This window comes from Giraffa tippelskirchi, chromosome 2 (genome assembly GCF_054371585.1).
Source record: "Giraffa tippelskirchi isolate mGirTip1 chromosome 2, T2T-mGirTip1v1.2.pri, whole genome shotgun sequence".
Lineage (NCBI taxonomy): Eukaryota > Metazoa > Chordata > Mammalia > Artiodactyla > Giraffidae > Giraffa > Giraffa tippelskirchi.
In genome coordinates, this window is record NC_137276.1 from 153,773,475 (window position 1) to 153,792,387 (window position 18,913).

The 18,913-nt window shown below is 45.7% G+C and overlaps 2 protein-coding genes across 9 annotated transcripts in view; one reads left to right on the top strand and one right to left on the bottom strand.

The window, feature by feature from the left end:
* The window catches only part of MAP3K13 (mitogen-activated protein kinase kinase kinase 13), a 156,612-nt gene extending 147,579 nt beyond the window's left edge, over positions 1–9,033 (top strand). For 3 of the 7 annotated variants that reach the window (XR_014077221.1, XR_014077219.1, XR_014077220.1), the window contains 3 exons: positions 1,531–1,828; positions 3,243–3,906; positions 5,437–5,682. Coding sequence is in view for 4 of the 7 variants with exons in the window: in XM_081571363.1 (XP_081427489.1) it covers positions 1,531–1,828; positions 3,243–3,340; positions 5,437–5,545 (505 nt within the window). In the remaining 3 variants the exon portion in view is untranslated. Of the gene's footprint in view, positions 1–1,530; positions 1,829–3,242; positions 3,907–5,436; positions 5,683–8,847 lie in introns of those variants that run through there. The other 4 variants (XM_081571364.1, XM_081571365.1, XM_081571363.1 and 1 more) reach the window with 3 other exon arrangements.
* Positions 9,034–9,526: 493 nt separating this feature from the next.
* On the bottom strand, positions 9,527–18,697 carry TMEM41A (transmembrane protein 41A). 2 transcript variants are annotated; one of them, XM_081571369.1, is made up of 6 exons: positions 18,497–18,697; positions 18,061–18,221; positions 15,922–16,075; positions 13,720–13,881; positions 13,041–13,179; positions 9,527–11,355 (listed from the first exon to the last, which is right to left on the bottom strand). In XM_081571369.1, the coding sequence occupies exons 2-6, from the start codon at positions 18,075–18,077 to the stop codon at positions 11,135–11,137; spliced, it is 693 nt and encodes a 230-aa protein (XP_081427495.1). In that variant the 5' UTR covers positions 18,078–18,221; positions 18,497–18,697; the 3' UTR covers positions 9,527–11,134. The 2 variants fall into 2 exon arrangements, with proteins under 2 accessions (XP_081427495.1, XP_081427494.1); XM_081571368.1 differs by lacking the exon at positions 18,061–18,221.
* Between the last annotated feature and the right edge of the window lie 216 nt (positions 18,698–18,913).

Below are 18,913 nucleotides of genomic sequence, written 5' to 3' on the forward strand. Positions count from 1 at the left end.
CTGTTCTCATGTAGAAGTATGGAAGGGAGTTTTCCTCCCAGGAGGCCTTTTCTGCTGATAGGCATTCTGTTCCTGAAGAGGAAGACTGTAAGAATCCCCTAAGAAGGTTTGTGTACCTGCCCAGAACCAGGAATTTCCTGAGACCAAGGGACTCCCCATACTTTGGTAGATTGTATTCTGGACCCATATGCCATGCACAAAATTGAAGTCTGTTCTTACCCCTGAGTTATTCCTACCACATTGCCGTTGCTACCTTGTTTCCTTGGACACTATGTTTATTCCTCTGCAGTGAGACTGAGCCTGGATAACTGTCTTTTCATCCTCTGACCCCATTTTACGGGCATCACAATTACTTCCAGCATCTGTTCCTATGGTCACCATTAACTCAGTCCACCTGATGGCATCCCACCTTTCTTTCTTGCTATGATACAAATTTTGTTTGTAACTTCATGGTTTTGCTTTTTCTATTATAACATTCTTCCCCTTGTCTCCCTTCTGGATTACGAGCCTTGAGAAGCCATGTGAGTCCTACCTTAACTTCCCTTTCCCACCTGGGCTTCCTCCATTTGGACTCTTGACGCTACCACTCCAGCCCATCACCTGGCCTGGTCATCAGCCAACCTCAGATCACAGGCCATCAGAATCACTTTGTACTAAGAAATACAGAAAGGTCAGGCAATGACAGAGGGAGAGGCAGTCTTCATTTTTATTATTTGTTTTGTCATTTTAAGCCAGTGTAAGCTAACAGCATTCTTATTTACTAGGCTCCTTGTAAACAATGGGAGAAAAATGAGGAATTTTTATAAATCCCCTCCCCCCTCCCCAAAAGCTTTGTCTCATCAGAGCTAAACCCCGACTTTGCCTGGAATAAGCACCTCCTGCTGGACAGTGCCCACAGCTCCAGAGTCAATGTTCCTTCCCAGCTCATTTCTGTTAGGGATCGATCCACAGGGTGGTGACAGCACTCAGCCTTCCGAGGCCCCTGTACCCAGTGAGAAATGCAATCACTGCCACACCCAGTGGAGGGCGGGTGGAGAAGGACATGGAGGGTCAAGAGTGGACCCGGCCCCATCCCAGCTCTGCCGTGTGGCCTGAAACAAGTCCCATCCCTCCTGTGCCTTCAGTCTTGTATTCTGGGAGATGAGTCAGACCAGAGGTCTCCAAACTCTCTTTCACCTGTAAGAATCTACATGGTTGATTCTCTATGAATAAGAAGTGTGATTTCAATGTGAGCATTTCCATACCACCCAGGTGTATGCAGCATGGTTAGACCAACTGATTTTCTCAAAGACCAGCGATAGCCATCAGCTTTGGATCGTTGTGTAGAGCCACATAAACATAGAAAACCAAATGAAAGGGGGAATGCAGATTTCCCTCTCTGTTGCTTTAAATAGTTTCTACCTTTCTGGATTTGACTCTTCCCTCAGGGGCAAGCAGAAAACTAGATCGCCTCCCACCAAGGCTGCGACCAACAGAGAAGAAAAACAGCCACTCCCAGGACTAAGTTCCTCTGGTTCTTTGTGGTTCTAGGCCCCATCGCTGTATCAGCAGCTGCCAGTCGTATTCCACCTTTAGCTCTGAGAATTTCTCTGTGTCTGATGGCGAGGAAGGAAATACCAGTGACCACTCAAACAGCCCTGATGAGTTAGCAGATAAACTCGAAGACCGCCTGGCAGAGAAGCTCGATGACCTGCTGTCCCAGACGCCGGAGATCCCCATTGAGATATCCTCGCATTCAGACGGGCTCTCTGACAAGGAGTGTGCAGTGCGCCGCGTGAAAACACAGATGTCTCTGGGCAAGCTGTGTGCAGAGGAACGTGGCTATGAGGTGGGCTCTTCTCCTCCCTTCTCCTCTCATCACTGTCCCCTTTCTTGGAGGTCTTTGTGTTAGAACATGCTCAAGTCCCTAGGGCCTTTACAATTATGGAGAAGGGCATGGCAACCCACTGCAGTATTCTTGCCTGGAGAATCCCATGGACAGAGGAGCATCACGGGCTACAGTCTATGGGATCGCAAAGAGTCAGACACAATTCAGTGACTAACACACACACATATAGGATAAAATAACTTCCTCTATGAAGTAAGTAGAAGTATAGTAAGTCTCCTGTATATGAACTTTTAAGTTGCCAACTTTCATGTTTGCATGTCCAGTCACTTAAGTTATTTCCTGTGTCTGGTGTACATTGTCATGTGTGTGTATTCTTCTCCTAGTGGTTGTGCTTTTGTGTAATTTTACTGTACAGCACTATATAGAGTACAGTAGTACAGTATCAATATTTCAAACCCAGGATGTCTGGAAGCAAGCATAAAAACAGCAGTGATGTAGCTGGTATTACTGTACTTTGCAAAGTACTGTACTATAAGATTAAAAATGTTTATTTGTGTGTTTGTTTTTTATGTATTATTTGTGTGAAAAGTATTATAAACCTACTACAGTACAGTACTGTACAGCTGATTGTTTTAGTTGGGTACTTAAGCTAACTTGGTTGGACTTAATGAACAAATTGGACTTACAAATGTGCTCTGAGAACAGAGCTCATTCATATGTAGGGGATTTATTACAGAGATAATAGAGCTTTCCGAAATGGGGTAGTTCTCCCAAATGAAGCACAAACATAAAACTGCTCAGGAACCCTTCACCCCAAGATTCAACTCAAGCATCACTTCTGACCCCATCTCACAACCTAGTTGAGGGTATCCACTTCCCTTCCCCAGGTCCACACCAGCCCCTACGTGCTGTCAGAGCACATGTACCACTTCAGTTCACATGCAGTACTGCCTTCTCAGAGGATGGGTCACACCATGGTTGGAAGTGTAGACCCTGGAGTCTGACTGCCCGGATGCCAACCTTAGCCTTTCCACTCACTCACTGTGTGATGGGGGGTGAGCCACTTAACCTCTCTGTAGGTCAGCTCCCTTATCCCACATAGAGGCATGATAACGCCTCTGTTTCACAGAGGATTAAATGGATTAATAGATGTTAAAGCAGTCACAGCAGTTTCTGGAACGTAGTGAACAATATATGTGGGGCTGTGGTGCACTATTTTCACTGTCTTCTTCATCACTGTCATCATCATCTTTCTAAGTCTTCTTTCTCCATAAGCCCCACAAGGACAGGGTCTGGTTTCACGTATGCTAGCCAGTAACCCAGCACAGGACCTGTCACGTGGGAGGTTTTCAAAGTACATTTACTGAGTAATCGGAGAAAGGAATTAAGGTCTAACGTTGTCTTGACTTTGCAGAATCCTATGCAGTTTGAAGAATCGGACTGTGACTCTTCAGATGGGGAGTGTTCTGATGCCACAGTCAGGACCAATAAACACTACAGCTCTGCTACCTGGTAATGAAAGAACACCCACCCTGAAGATCTCATGACTATACTGGCATTTCAAATTCACCCCACCCCCAGACTCTTCCTACTCTCTCCCTGCTTTTTTGTCTGGGAGGAGAGCTGCCCCATCTTTCTTACCCCTAGAAATGAGCTGCAATAACAGGAACATGAGACTTCGCAAATCTCTGGAGAAAAATATCCAAATGAAATTAAGTCTCACTGAACATTTCAATCAAGAATGGCAGGGATCTATTTTATTGAATATTCTAGCTACTGTAACATTGATATTTATTTTTGTTTGACATTTTAACACTTTGTACTGTAAAGAATGAACTATATATGATAGAGAAAAAGACAATAATTTCTTGCAAAAAAAAGAGAGAGCGAGCAAAAGGAGAAAAGAGAAAAAGTGAAATTTAGGAGCAACATCCTTGGGACTTTGTGGGACCAGGAGGTATTATTGCTACTTGAACAGGGGACCAGTTCTTTTGGCCGTAAGTGACTGAAGAAGAGCCAAAGCAAGACATACTGAGCATTTTAGAAAACAAAGAGCAGCAAAAGAAAAGCAATTCCAGGTAACTTGCAAACAGACCACAGTAAATTCAACCAGCTTGTCCAGATGGGTGATGCAAAGACCTAGAAAAGTTTGACGACCAGGTACTTGTATCCAAGGTCTTTGAGGGCATGTGTTCAAAACTGTTTATGTGGAAGCTGATCTCATTTTTAAAATTTTAAGCAGCATTTGGTAGTGAGACTTACAGAGTGTCCAACCTTGTGCTTGACAAATATTCTGCTTTTTAATGCTGTCAGTGTCATGACCTTGGCAAGTGCGTTACCTTGACCAATATGTTGATTTTTCAGACGTGAGTGCCATTTTCCTGTTTCCTACTTCCTTCCCACCTGTTGACTATTTCTTTTAGGGAAAAAGGGGGCAGGGGAGGGAGAGCCTGAGGAAGAGAGAGGATAAGACAACAGTGTTGGAAAAGCAAATGTGCAATTTGTGAAAGGACATTCACAGAATGTCTCAGTTTAACTATGTGGAGAAGATGGGAATCACCCCTCCCTGGGACCAGGTTGTTTGTCTTCTAGAGTTTTATTGACTTAAATGGAACAGTCTTTGAAGGCAGCTAGGAGGTGTATGAGTCTGCCCAATGTCCAGTCCCAGACCACACCCTGTGTTTGTATTAACTCATTCTAACCCCAGAAGCTTTCGTGAGTGGCTGGCACTATCAGAATAAAGGCAAAACAGGCAATTTGCAAAAGGCAACCCCCCCACAACCACCACGATAGCATTACTGTTAAATGCTACTTGTAAAATGTATTTGGCTCCATGCAATTTTGAACAATTGGATTTGGAAATTCCTAGAAAGAACAATTGATGCTAAGCAGAGATTGGAAAGATTTTATACTGTCCAAGGCCTGAGGTCCTTTCTGTCTCCAGGATCATGGGCTCTGAGAAACAAACCAAGGTATCTCATGGTGCCTCAGCTTTAAGGAAATTTTAATCTAGAATTTGATATAAAAACAGATGTTGATCTAGTTTCTGTCTCCAAGATTAGTCACTGCCAAACACCTTTGCTAGGATCAAGACCTAGAGAGGATGGTTTAAATGCTTTGACACTGCATCGGATTGGACATCAGGCAAGACTTACACACACAGGTATTAAACCATTTCCAATACATGTGAAAGCATCACCCTCCTCCAAGTGTCACTGATTGCATCGGCCAAAAAGCAAAAGCAGGAGGGAATTTAGAGCAGTTCCTTTTGCTTGTTTGATCCCTCCATTTGTTTACACTTTATGTTGAGACATTGATTTAAAATTTAGTGTCTATAATTTATAGCTCTTAGGTAGGATGAAAGAAAATGTTTAACTTATACAGAGAGCAGTATTGTTTCATTAAATTATTCCATTTTGTATGAATTCTGTAGCTGGACTACATGAAAGATCTTAAGTTATGGCATTATTATCATTGTTATTTTATTTTATAATAATTATTATCCTTCTCATTTTCTGTCGATCAGAAGGTGCGGTTTATGGTGTAGCACAGTGATTGTGTTGATTGCTAACCATGAGTTATTACGGATTTTTATGATTTTTATGAAGGAATGAAAATGGAACTGCCATGTGGGAGCTCCCTGGTATTCGTCTTAGCTGTATTCCCTCATTTCCTGTGTACAACAACAATCATCTGAGGATGCGGGTACTGCCCTGAGGCCCAATGGTTACGCTGTGATTTTGACTTGATCACAAAAGCTCCTAGGTGGGCAGATGACTGAGCGGTGGGCAAAGTTCCAAAGCTGTACACTTTCTCAAGTTTCTTAAGAAATAAAATCATGCGATCCATTAGAAGCACAAGAGAATTATTTAATGCCCTGAGAGAAACAGGCCTACAGGGCACCTGCCTGGGGCCCGTGGGATAGATAGTTTCAAGAAATGGCAACATGGTTTGTAATCTCCTTCCTGCTAAATCCCATAAAACCAACCTTTTTTCCTCCTAGTTGGGAGACTAAAAAAAGGAAATAGATGGCATGACCAAAAAAAAAAATGCCTAGCTGTGGTGATGATTACAGAAGTTCTAGACTGAGGCCTAATCTGTCAGTCACAGAGCTGGAAAAGCACCTTTTAAAGCCCATATTTTTCATCCTCTGACTTCAGACCACACTGTACTGTGAATCTCTCTGGCTCATTACTTCTGAGAACAGAGAGGCTACAACTCTGTGTCCTCTTTCCGTCCAACATAAAACACTGACCCTTCAGCTTATCCAGGCCTTGCCCCACCTATAATGGCCAAAGAGTAACATGAAGGTCAGCGTGTCTTATCCCTTTCAGTGATGATCTTCCTGGAAAATCCACTCCAATACCTCATCATTTTGATACCTTTTGAATTCCCATCTGGACTGTCTGTCATGATAATGCCATATATCTAACTGGATCGACTGTTAAGAGCATGTTAGGGCCTCAGACAGTGTTCAATCTTCAAGTCATTCACTGTATGGTCAAGAGCTGAATAAAGTTCCACATTGAATATTTTACTTATTTTCTTTAGTAGAAGTGACTAGAGGCTTCAGAGAAGAACAGTGTCTTTAGAGAAATGCCTTCTCTGTCCCAGGCCGCCCTTCACTGCCTGCTTTGAAGTAACCAGGACAGTTTTGAATTGGTGTGTGTTTCTTTGAGAACAACTCCACAGTCATCTGAAGAGAGTGGAATGAAGAGCTCAGGGAATTTAAGAGCTAATTCTTCAGTCGGACAACTGGACGACAGCACTTTAAGGAAACTCCCAGGACTATGATTTCAAGCTTCATTGTCGATCAAAAGTTTAACCCCCTTGGGATGAATTCCACATTCATTTAGCATCTGGTTTTGACTGACTGCAAGATAATGAGTTTTAATTTGTGTTGCAGATGAGCATTTGATTCTGATTCGCATCTATTTCTAGATCATGTCCTCTGAACAACAGTTCCTCTTAAAATTGCTTAGCAAAGGAACTGAGAAGCCTGCATCCCCTTTGAAGTTATAATAGACTTTACCACTGCTAAAGTTTAGACCTGTTTGCTAGATTGTAGGGAGCACCTTCCCAGGGAGGTGAAGAGCTAGCTGTGTTGTAAGATGGTTTGGTATGACCTACTTGAAGTTCAGATAATAAAAACTTTGGTATCAACAAATCCATCCTTCTAGAATTAAGGATATTTTTAGTTGGATTTAATTAGTACACTGGAGTTCCATTTCAGGACCTCATTGTACTGAATTTGCCTCTTATCCAAGTAATAATAGACTTGATGGTTTGGGGTTTTCTTGGTACAACCTAATTTTAAATGCCCTCTCCCACTGTGGAGCACTGATGTTTTTTTCCATGTGAATGTATCCTTTTTGATCAAAAGATTTACCTTTTTCTTCCATGCCCTTATGTCTCACTCTCCACCCCCTTTTCTTAAAATGTTTCTACTTGAACTTCTTGCAACTGAATTCTGTAAATTCCAAGGAATTCCTGCCCTGCTCTGCTCATAGTAGAGTTTGCTAGTTTGCTATGTTGTGTTTCATTTTTCTACCAAGCCAGAAACCAGAATACCACCACCTACCACCATCTACCATCTGCACCCTCGATATCCCAAACTGTGTTATTTATTAATCAACATATTCTTTCCTGCTGAGCCTGGACACACCCTCTGAACCTCTCACAATACAGCACTTGGAGCAATAATTACCACTTGATTGGAATTGGTGTGCAAGGGGAGATCTATTTGCTGTCCCAACCTTAACCTCATAATTTCCTAAGGTGGTTTGAGATCTTGAGTTAGCCCACACGGGAGAATGACGGGATGTACCAGTATGCTGCTTATAGGTCCCACCCTGTGGCCAAGGGGCAGCATGAAAGGCAGGAAAAAGGCTCCGTGCCTCCACCCACTGCCCCTTTGGTGTATGACTGAAGTTGAATTCCAAAATGTCTCTTCATGTACATCATTTCATTGTGTTAAATGAGCCTGTTCCTCATCACCTTCTATAAACAGAGGGTTAATTAAGAAGTCCCAGTTGCTTGCTTCTTCCTTAGATTCTGTGAGACTGAGGTACCAAAACAATGTGACATCCTTTTTAAGACTTTTGACTTGTACTGTCAGTATGAATTTAGTGCCTTTCTAGGCAGCAAGAATTTTCTTCATTGCTGATTTCATAGAAAAAAATGCAGTAATATACTCACACCGCCAGTGTTATCAACATATACAGACTAGCACAGAAGAAATCATGCTAGTCTGCCTGTTTGCACGTTACAGCCAATACTGCAGCTCCTGTTCAAACTGGAATGGACTAGACTGCCAAGTGGAGGACCTTTGTAGAAACTGGAACACTTCTCAGGGACAGGTGGCAGAAGAGGGGAGCTCACTGTTCTGAGAAACAGGGTACCCAAAAGGAGTTGGGTGAAGCCTTCCCTGTCACGTGACCAGAGCACACGGGCAGAATTTCACACAGAGCCAAGTCGCCTGGCAGACAGGAAGGCCACTGTAAGGGAAGTGCTAGTACTAGTCGCTCAGTCATGTCCGACTCTTTGTGACCTCATGGACTGTCCATGAAATTCTCCAGGCAAGAATACTGGAGTGGGTTGTCATTTCCTTCTCCAGAGGATCTTCCCGACTCAGGGACTGAACCCAGGTCTCCTGCATTGCAGGCAAATTCTTTACCATCTGAGCCACCAGAAAAGGTACTGTAAGGAGACTTCCGGCCAAGTCCCAGGCCTACTCTCCAGAGCCACTTCACAGCACTCGGGAATGCTGGCTCCTGGCCCTAGGCTGTTGCTTGGTGACCAGGAAGACAGAGTCCTCCAGGGGTTGCAGGTCAGAGGGAACCCCCACCAGAAGGTGCAGGCTAATAGGAAGGTGTCCCTTATTAACCGTGTCACCTGAGGAGCTCGCTCCCTCCAGAGTGCCCACTTCTCAGATTCTGGAAGTATGACAACCCACTTGGATTCTTGATTGCAATAAAATGTGAGTTCAATTTGAAGCAGATTAACTTCTTTTTTTGCAGTCAAGTCTCAAAATGAACTCCCTCATCTGCATCCTTTGTGGTCTCCGGTCCTGTTAGTTCTCCTGCTCCTTGTGCGGGTTCTGATGCCAGCTCTCCCTCTTTCTATCGACCAACTGTACAGTGATGGGAACAAGAGCGACTATCAAAGCAAACAAATGCATGGAATTAAACAAAAAGTGTACTTCACTGTTTCTGTCCTGTCTTTTCCTTAGGGGCTGCTTGTGTCCTGAGAGCTACCTTCACAAGTTTTAGAATTTGTCATGGAAAGGAAAACTTTACATGACTGGGTTTCCTGCAGCCCGGAAAAATAGGTGGTGAGAAAAGCTGGTTTCTGTGGCGTTTTCATCAGACACATCCACAGAAAGAAGAGACGACCATCATTGTGTTCTTGTCTCTTCGGGTTTATTCTGTCACATCCGAGACAGGCACTCTGCTCCTTCCCCACAGCTTTCCTGCTGCCCACCTTGCAGCTACTTCTCTGGGGTGAGAACCATACTCTCAAGTGCGCCTAAGAGGGAAAAGGCAAAAATGAAAATCTTCCAATGCATACAACTAGTGAGAAACCTGAGAGCAGAAAACTAAGACAACACATTGGATTGTCTGATTTCAGCCAATCCCGACTCCCACTAGCAAAAAGAACTGAAAGTTGGCAACGTGCACAGACACACAGCACACACAATACATATATCCATTTATTTGGGAAACTGGTTTGCCTGTGAAGTCACAACTGCTAAGGCACATTGTTGCGAAGTCAAGGGGGAGGAAGGAGAGAGACAAATCCAAGGATCCGGGGTAAAGGGCAAAGGGTACACGCTTTCAGCAGTGCAGAGAGCTGCCGGTGTCTCCCCTCCCTTCTACCACCGAGCTTCACAAAGAGCCATGGATTTCCAAGTCCAGCTGGCGTCCTCTTCATGCCCATTCTTGTTCTCAAGCTTCTTTTAAAGCAACACATGCTTAAAAATGAAGTCCTTGTTATGTTTTTTTGGATTATACTGTGTCCAAAAAACACTGCTTGGGAATTCATTCTTTGTAGTTAACAAGTACTCCCAAGAATTCGTGTAGAACAACTGATCTGCATTAAGCCTTGGCAAGATTCTTGGCCAAGTCAAATCAAAACCCAGCAGATGGTGCCCAAGGGCAAGAGTTCTGATAAGAAATGATGAGTTATTCCTGTGGGGCACAGGATCCCACAGCTGGTCACTTTAGGTGCCAAGGTCCTTTTGTCCTTGGAACTGAATTGATCTGTGCCAATTACAACACTACAGCTATAGAAAGCAGACAGCTACAGATTCATTAAAACACAACAAAGTAATCCAAAGCCAAGTCTCCTTGAATTCCCCTGAATTGAAAGATAAAACAGAATTATCCCTCAGTTATTCTCAGGAAATGAAAAAAAAGCATTTGGAGGGTACGCAGGCTGGTACCTGCGGACTAGCTGGTACCATGTACTGAGTCCATTCTCCCAGCAAGACAGAGGAGGCATTCTCTCACAGAAAGGACAGACTAGAAAAAAGGTACTGATGGTCATTTGGTTCAGGTAAGTCAAGGGCTCTGCACATTCAGATGGGTAAGCACTTCTCCAGAACATATTCATAACATACAGAGTGAGCTCCACTGATATTTAATAGTCCAACTGCAATCAGCTGAATTGTCTGGACATGCAACCAAGAGGAGATGTGACATATGTGGTAACATCAGTGCATCTGAACACAAACAGCATCACAGCAATCACTGTGCTTTTGAGCTGTACATGGAAACTGTATGCAGTTTGTCAGCTTGTTTCCCTTGATTAATGCAAGAGGTAGGTCATCAGCAAAAAAAAGTGTACTGAAGAAACACTCTTCAGGAGGCTAACAGGAAGTGTGGTGTCAGTGATGTGGGTTCACGTCATTAATCTACACTTAGCATGTCCATAAGGGATGTAAAAGGATAACACCTGTCACGACAGCCAATCCCTGCGCAAAAAGGCACGCCAGACGAGGGCCGTCAGCATCCTCTCCCAAGACAGCTCAGGGCTTGGCAAGAGGCAAGTACGACACACTACCCTGAGTTCCTGGGAGGCCATCCATTTGGCAGAGTGTCTTGCTCAATCTCTGTTGGTTTGAGAATCTGATCCTATTCACCTTCCAAAGCACAGTGTCCTTTGTGACAGGACAGAGCACACGGAAGAATAGTGTCCAGATCACCTATTGAGAATAATTTAAAAACAACGGGGGGCTTCAGAGGACCACATCCATTACACACATAAGCAACAGAGTCCAGGGAGATAGCACCCAAGGGACCCAGATCACATGACCTTCCTACTATTCAGAGAGTGAGCATTGCTTGTTTCTTTCAAACATAGGTCTTTCTGACTAAATTTTTTAATGAGGGTTCCAGGAACTAAGGCCACCAGGGCAATGGCCAGCAGTTTAAAGGCAGTTTCCCAGGAGAAAAGAGCATCCAGAGAGGTGAGGGTGGACAGGATGGAGCCCGTCTGCACACAGATGAAATTATATGGGATCAAACCTGGAGGAAGAAAAGGGAAATCCTGTTACTCTGGGATAGGAAAACGAAGACCAACAGTGCTTCAGAAAGGTCACCAGTAATTCACAACAGTGACTCCAGTTTCATACGTGACTTTTGTGCAATTCTGACCCCTAAACATATTTCCTCTTTCCCTTCTTCTCTTCCATTCCTTCCCATCCTTTCCTCACTTCCCACATACATTTGCCTCATTAAACAAAAGGACTTGAGATGGTTTGCGATATATATATATACTACAATAAGATTTAAACAATTTTTTAAATAGGGGAAAACAAAACAAAACAAAATGAGTGAAGAATAAACAAAGTTAAGGCAAAAATGCATAAAGTTCACTCATTTGCTAGAAGTGTCCCCAGGTTTGGTTCTGAGTACCCAACAGCCCAAGCAAAGAGAAGCATCAGCATTATGAGTTGTGCAGTATGCCCAAGGTAAAAACAAGTTTCTTAGAAGTAGTAGTACTATTTCATACTCTGTACTGACTGTAAGAGGTCATCGAATCCACTGGATCCCAAAAGAGGTGGCCCAAGAGGCTGACTGTATCACAATCCCCTGGTGAAGCTGTTAAAAACACACCCTCAGGCTGCGCCCCAGGGACTCTGGTCCTCTGGGTCTGGGGTAGAGCCTAGGAACCTGCATTCTAACAGCCTCTCCCAACTCCCATTCCCAAGACTCTGATTGGTTTGGGGCCCCCTGATGATCCACTCCTCTTCTCTAGTGGATGATGCCTCAAGATGAGACTCATCAAGGTCATACAACCTGTCAGAGGTGGAACTAGAACCCTGGTCTCCGGAGTCCTTCCAAGCCTCATGCACCTGGTTAATTACAGGCTGCTAACAGAGATACGGAGGCACTCTCATCTAAAAGCTGGTCTGACAGAATTAGCTGTGGTTGATTCTGCTTCGATTTAAGATCTCAGCTTCTCTCAGGAATTCCCTATTAATAGCAACTGCTCAACCACAGATCTGTCATGTTTGACCCAGAGCCCTGAGTGGTCTTTCCCTCCATTTTTAAAGAAGGTTTAAGAGAGATGATCCTTGCCTTAGGCTTGGAGAGGGTGGGGTGGTTTACTTCCAGTGTGGAGAAAACAATAGTCACTGATTTCACAGGATGTTAGCCATTTTCCCATTCAGATGAAAGTGGTCCAAAGCTCATACTTAGAGAAACACTGCTGCCATCCTAGCCTCTCATTTGGCCAAGTGGCTCATTGAGGGTAAGGAGCTTGCTGAAGGTCATACAATTGTCAAAAGGCAAGAAGGAACTAGCTCTTCCTAAGGCAGATCTTAATGGAAATAGGGGCCAAAGTCAAATAGGAAGCCCTTGCTCTGACTTTCCTCTGCCTCCACCTTCCCTTCCACCCACAAACCTGAACTCTGCTTTCACTGAGCCCTTACTATGGGCCAGGTCACGTTTTACACAGATTACTCTTCTAATCCCAGGCCTAGCACAGTGCAAACACACAACAGGCATTAAATACAGGTATAGAATGAGCAATCCCTAATTTTTCCAGAAGTATTTTTATGGGTTCTCATGTTCAAGCCCAAGTAGATCTGCTATCAGGAACAATTACATTAGACAAGGCTGGACAATGCTCTCCATGAGCCTGGCTCACAGAGGCAGGCACGTGCCTATGACAACTGTGAGACTCAGACTTACACGCCGTGTCTTACCGATAAGAACAGAGAAGAAGAACTGCACAACGGGGATGTTCAGAATCGGGGCCGAGAGGTTCAAGAACCAGTTTGGTGTCATAGGGAAAAGTCTCAGAAACAGTAAGAAGAAAAACAAGCCGTTTCTGTTCTCCTCCACCTGAAGCCAAAGAAGACAAGGCCATTAAGAGGCAGAAAGAGTCTCCAGCTGGTGAAAAATCTGTTGGTGCCAGGCACTGTTCTAGATACTTTTCATATTCTATAAATTCCAGGGCAGAGATTGTTTTCCTCATTTTTAAAATGTAAGTACCTGGGACTTCCCTGGTGGTCCAGTGGTTAAGAATCTCCTTTCCAATGCAGGGGATGCAGGTTTGATCCCTGGCTGGGGAACTAAGATCTCACATGCTGAGGAGCAACTAAGCCAGAGTTCCACAACTAGAGAGCCCAGGGACCACCTCCCCAAAAATGGAGGTGCCTCAGGCTCAGAAGTCAGGAACCTGCCCAAAGACACAGAGCTGGCAGTGATGGAGCTGGAGGTTGAGCTCAGGTCTGCGTCTCTAGGAGACATCAACAGACTCTCTAGAGCCTCTTGTGGCAGGGCAGGGGGGGGCACTGTGGGAAACCCCTGCACCACACTCCCCTCCGGGCCACGCCATGACTTTCTAGGGACCCAGCACTCAGATGTACCCTCTAGACTTACCTTCTTCTGCAGCAGGGCCACTTTGTCAGGAAAGTAGGAGACCACCAGCTGTTTGCCAAAAACACTGGAGAGCAGGTAGCAGCCTGTGGCACCCACTGAGGTCAGCACGCAGCACAGCAGAAGCCCCAGCCAGGGGCCAAACAAAGCACCGGCTAAAACATTCTGCAAAGGAAACAAATGCTCTGCCGTGAGGACATCCACCAGCTGCCAGCCATCTCGTCTTGGGGCCTGGGAGGCCTAGGTTCCCTCCTCCTTCAGTGATTTTCCTGGACAAAAACCCTATTCCCATTGTAAAGAGATGAATGAAAGGTGATGAAAGAGCTGGGAACTACAACCCTGGCTTCAGTCTCCTCACCCTTAAAACTGGGAAGAGGATTAAAACCTCAGAGGACAAGACAGAATTAAATGGGAAAATCTGTGTCTAACACCCAGCCTTGCACATGGGCTGTGATAGGTCCTGCAGACCCTGAGGCTCTGGGGAGGCAGAAAGAAAGCTCACAAATTATTTTTGCTATTCTAAATGGACACAAACCATGGATTTCCCCTTAGTTAGACCACATGAGCTTTACAGAATGTCTCGTTTCTTTGCTTTCTGCAGGAATTACATCTCTGTGGTATGCTAACCCTGGCAGTTTTGTGTTGACCAGATTGCTAGCTGACACTCAAAAAAGCCTATGATGAACCAAAATGGAAAAGTGAACCAATACTTCCTAAATGCAGTCTGGCTGGTAGACATCATCCTGCCAAACATGGAATCCAAGAGAGAAAATAAAAGGGGGACCTGGAAGTGAGAAGGCGGGGATCTCCTCAGCACCTCCGATGTGTTAAGGACTTTATGACGTGTCCGATTTAATCCCCAACATGACCCTGTGCGGTATGCCAGCCTCACTCCATTCTACCAGTGCGAGATTAAGTATGGTACCCAAGGCCACATGAGGAAGAGATAGGATGCACCCCCAGGGAGCAGCTGGCTCTTTGCTCTGCAGAGGGATCAGCTCAAGAGAGAAAGAGGTATGGGGGCAACCCCAGGAGACAGATGGCCTCTGACCTCCAGCACCACACGTCCCCATCCCTCTTGGTGTGGCTATGTTTGCTTTTCTTCCAGTTGCTAACAAAGACACTGCTGAGGCAGATCCGGCCTGAGCTGAGTGCTGGGGCAGGAGGGAGAAGCAGGACAGAAGGAAGCTTTCAAGGCTGCCTGCTCAGTGCCGAAGCCGCTGTGTGCCAGGCGCACCATCACTGTGCCAGCCCTTCTGCACCCACTGGGTCATTTAACCGTCCCGCGTAACAATCCTAGGGAGTTACGTAGGAGAGTCTCCATTCCACAGATGAGGAGGCAGGGTTGGAGAGGTTAAATGGTTGGCTCACTGTTACACAGCTGGGATCTAAACCTACCCAAAGCCATAATATAAATATACATTTATACCAACCAGCTTACAATGCTGCTGGGAGGACAGCACAAATTCTCTTGTAGCATCTGAGATGAAGCTGGTTAGAAGCATCCAAGAGCCCACACACAAGCCTGGATCTAACATTGCAGCTCCCAAGAGCCACGGGGCCACCTGGAAAACCAGAGTGACTCGTCCTCACCACACCAGGGAGGTTTCCCAACCCTCACCAGCCTAACATCACCAGGAACAACCTGCATCTGTTCATCAGACACTCACGAAGGCAATTGCCTGTGCCAGGCAAACACACAGGCTGTGAACAAGGAACAGGCCCAGCCCTCAAGGAACTCACAGACTAGTGGAGAAAACAGACTTTAAAAGAAAACCAACATGCGGAAGGGGAGAGGTCTCAAGGACGGTGCTCCACAGCTGTCAAATCCTTAGAAACAAAAGCAGCAAACTTGAGAGGAAAGGCAGGCTCTGGAGCTGGGGGGTGAGGGGGTGGGGCAGAGGTTCAGACCCCAGCCCTACTCCCTCCTCACCTCGTCATCAGGGACAGTTACTTAACTTCTCACCATTCACTTCCTTGTCTGTAAAATGCAGATAATAGTGCCCGTAACTGGCTCTTGAGAGAATTAAATAAGGTCATGCGGGTAGAGCAACTAGGACAGTGCCTGACACAGGGAAAGCTGTCAACAGACAATAGCCACAGTAACCTGTCCTCTGGACTGTAGGCTCTGCAGCCTAGTGGCCCCTCTGCAAAAAGAACGTGGCTTCCTGGGAGGCAGACACAGGAGGAGGGCAGGATACTGACCAGGAAGCTGGACCCAGGGATGGCAAAGCTCTGTTTGTAGAGGTAGGCACTGCAGAAGAGCAGGAACACGTAGACCTGGTGTTCCTTCCGGTATTCTCGAAGGACCTCGGAGAGTTCCCGCAGCTCAGCCAGGTCTGAGGGAAACCATAGCGACCTGGAGATTTGGAAAAGCAGATGGAAACAAGAGTCAAAAACAGCCTCATACCTAATAAAGTCACTTGCTGTGTCTTCTTTCCAAAACATGTTTTTAAATGTGCCCATCATCTGGTCTGCTGGGAACCAGCAGAGATGTGGGAGGCTAAGATGATGGATGACCTGATATTTATAACACAGCAGAGGCAAGGAGAAGAGCCTCGGTTTGGAAGCAAGGGACCTGGCGTAGCATCTGAACTCTGCTACTATCCAGTGGTATGATCTCAGGCTAGTCCTTGAGCCTTAGTTTCCTTATTGGAAAAATGAGAGGTTAATGGTGGCTAATCACTAAGTTCCCTCTTAGCTCTCAGATTTTATAGACTAGTCTTATTTTAAATTTTTAATTGGAGGCTAATTGCTTTACAATATTATGTTGGTTTCTGCATACAACAACTTGAATCAGCCATAAGTATACATATGCCCCCCCACTCTTGAACTTCCCTCCCACTCCCCACCCTATCCCACCTCTCTAGGTTGTCACAGAGTACAGGGTTGAACTCCCTGTGTTATACAACAACTTCCCATCAGCAATCTGTTTTACATATAGTAATGTATATGTTTCAATGCTACTCTCTCAATTTGCCCACCCTCTCCTTCCCTCGCTGTGTCCACAAATCTGTTCTCTATGTCTGCATCTCTATTCCTGCTCTGCAAATAGGTATGCCTGTACCATTTTCCTGGATTCCATATATATGCATTAATACGTGATGGTTGTTTTACTCTTTCTGACTTCCTTCACTCTGTATAACAGGCTCTCGGCTCACCTACCTCACTAGAACTGACTCAAATGTGTTCCTTTTTATGGTTGAGTAATATTCGATTGTATAAATGTACCACAGCTTCTTTATCTACAAACAATAAATGCTGGAGAGGATGTGGAGAAAAAGAAACCCTCTGGCACCGTTGGTGGGAATGTAAATTGATACAGCCACTATAAAGAACAGTATGAAGATTCCTTAAAAAAGTAGAAATAAAACTACCATATGACCCAGCACTCTCACTACTACGCAAATACCCTGAGGAAACCATAACTGAAAAAGACACATGTACCCGCAATGTTCATTGCAGCACTATCTACAATTGCTAGGACATGGAAGCAACCTAGAAGTCCATTGACAGATGAATGGATAAAGAAGTTATGGTCCTTATGAACTATTCCTAAGAGGCAAATGGATTAATTTCTAGGCAAGTACTGAATGCCCTGAATTGCCTTCCTTTCCAGGGATAAACCCTCCCCCCTAAACTTTAGGCCAAGGACAATTCAAACTTCACACTTCTCCTAAGTTACGACGTAAAACGATTGCTTTATCAATCACAAAGGAGCCAATTAAAAGTTCCCTGGGAAAGTGTATTTGTCCCACACCATAAACATAATCTTCTTGATAATATGTCAGGCTTGAAACCAACCCTTTCAACCAGTCTGCTTTTCACCCTGCTCTCTATATGGTCCTCAGTGCACTCTGATTGCTGTACAAGGGTTACCCTGTGCAAAGGCTACCTTGCCTCTGCCATCTGAACAACTCTGGAATCCATCAATGATCAATTACATGCAAACCCTCCTGGTTCTCATTGGAATGTTTCTCTTACTCTGACACCCACAGCACAGGCTTCCCAGCTAGAGCAAAACAACAGTCACTGAAAACAGCTGTCCTAATATTCAAACATACGTAACATACATCTTCATTATCTTTACAAATAGTAGGCCGGTTTCACGACAAACCGGCCCCGTAGGTATTTGTACCGCCTCCTGCCTAACACTGTGGGTAAGTAAAAGGAAAAGCTGAGACAACTAAGAAGAGACAGTCGATAACTAATTAGTGAATAATTTAAAACTGTCCATCAACATTTTTCCTCAAGCCCGATATGCCTTCAAGTCCCAAGGGCAGATCTGACTAGAAGTGAATTGGGAAGGACGAAAGAGGGAGGCTGAGAGCAGTCTTTACGAACCGGCTGCGGGTCCACATCGGGGCGAAGGTGGGATGCAAATAGGGGTCAGGGCTGGGCCTGGGAAGGCGACGGGAACATAGCTCAAGAGGCGATCCAAGGGGGGGAGCAGAGGTGCTCCAGCAGGATCAGCCCAAAGTAAGGCGTCGCGTTTCCCTCCGCAACTAAAAAAAAAAAAAACCAGAAGGCACCAGACAGCACTCCCGCGCGGCCGGCAGCATGCAGATCCCAGCCAGGGCCGGGTCCCGGTTCCAGTTCACCCGGCCTGCCCATGACCGTGTAGACGCGGCCCGATCTCCAGTCCCAGGACTGAACCCCGAATCCCGGCCTCCGAAGCCTCCGATCCGGGAACCCGAATCTCCGATTCCCAGACCTCATCCTAGGACCTGGCTCCCTTCCTCTGACCCGAACCTAGGACCCAGTCACCGCCGCCACGCACCTGTCTCCAGCCTCCTCGGCTGAGACCAGTGTCGACGCGTGAGGCAGTCGCGTGGACAGCAAGTACAGGGCGAAGGTGCTGCCGGCGAAGACTAGGAGGAGGCCGAGTAGGGAGTGCATCACGGCCCCCGCACTCGGACTCGCGGGGCCACGGAGCGTCCTGGAAATAGCGCCAGGAACCTCGCTGCCTGCCGGCTGCGCCAGCGGAGCGAGTTAGCAGACGGACAAGGGCGGGGTCTGCTCCAGGCCCCGCCCCCATCACCAGGCCCCACTCCCGGCCCGCACTCGGTGATCCACTGGGTCTAGAATCCAGCAGAGAAACCTTCCTTCCTTCTGCTCTTGTTTCTGTCCTCATTCCGTCTGTATATCTTTTTTATACGTTTATCTGTGTCTCTTTCTCCACTTATTTGCTGGGTCT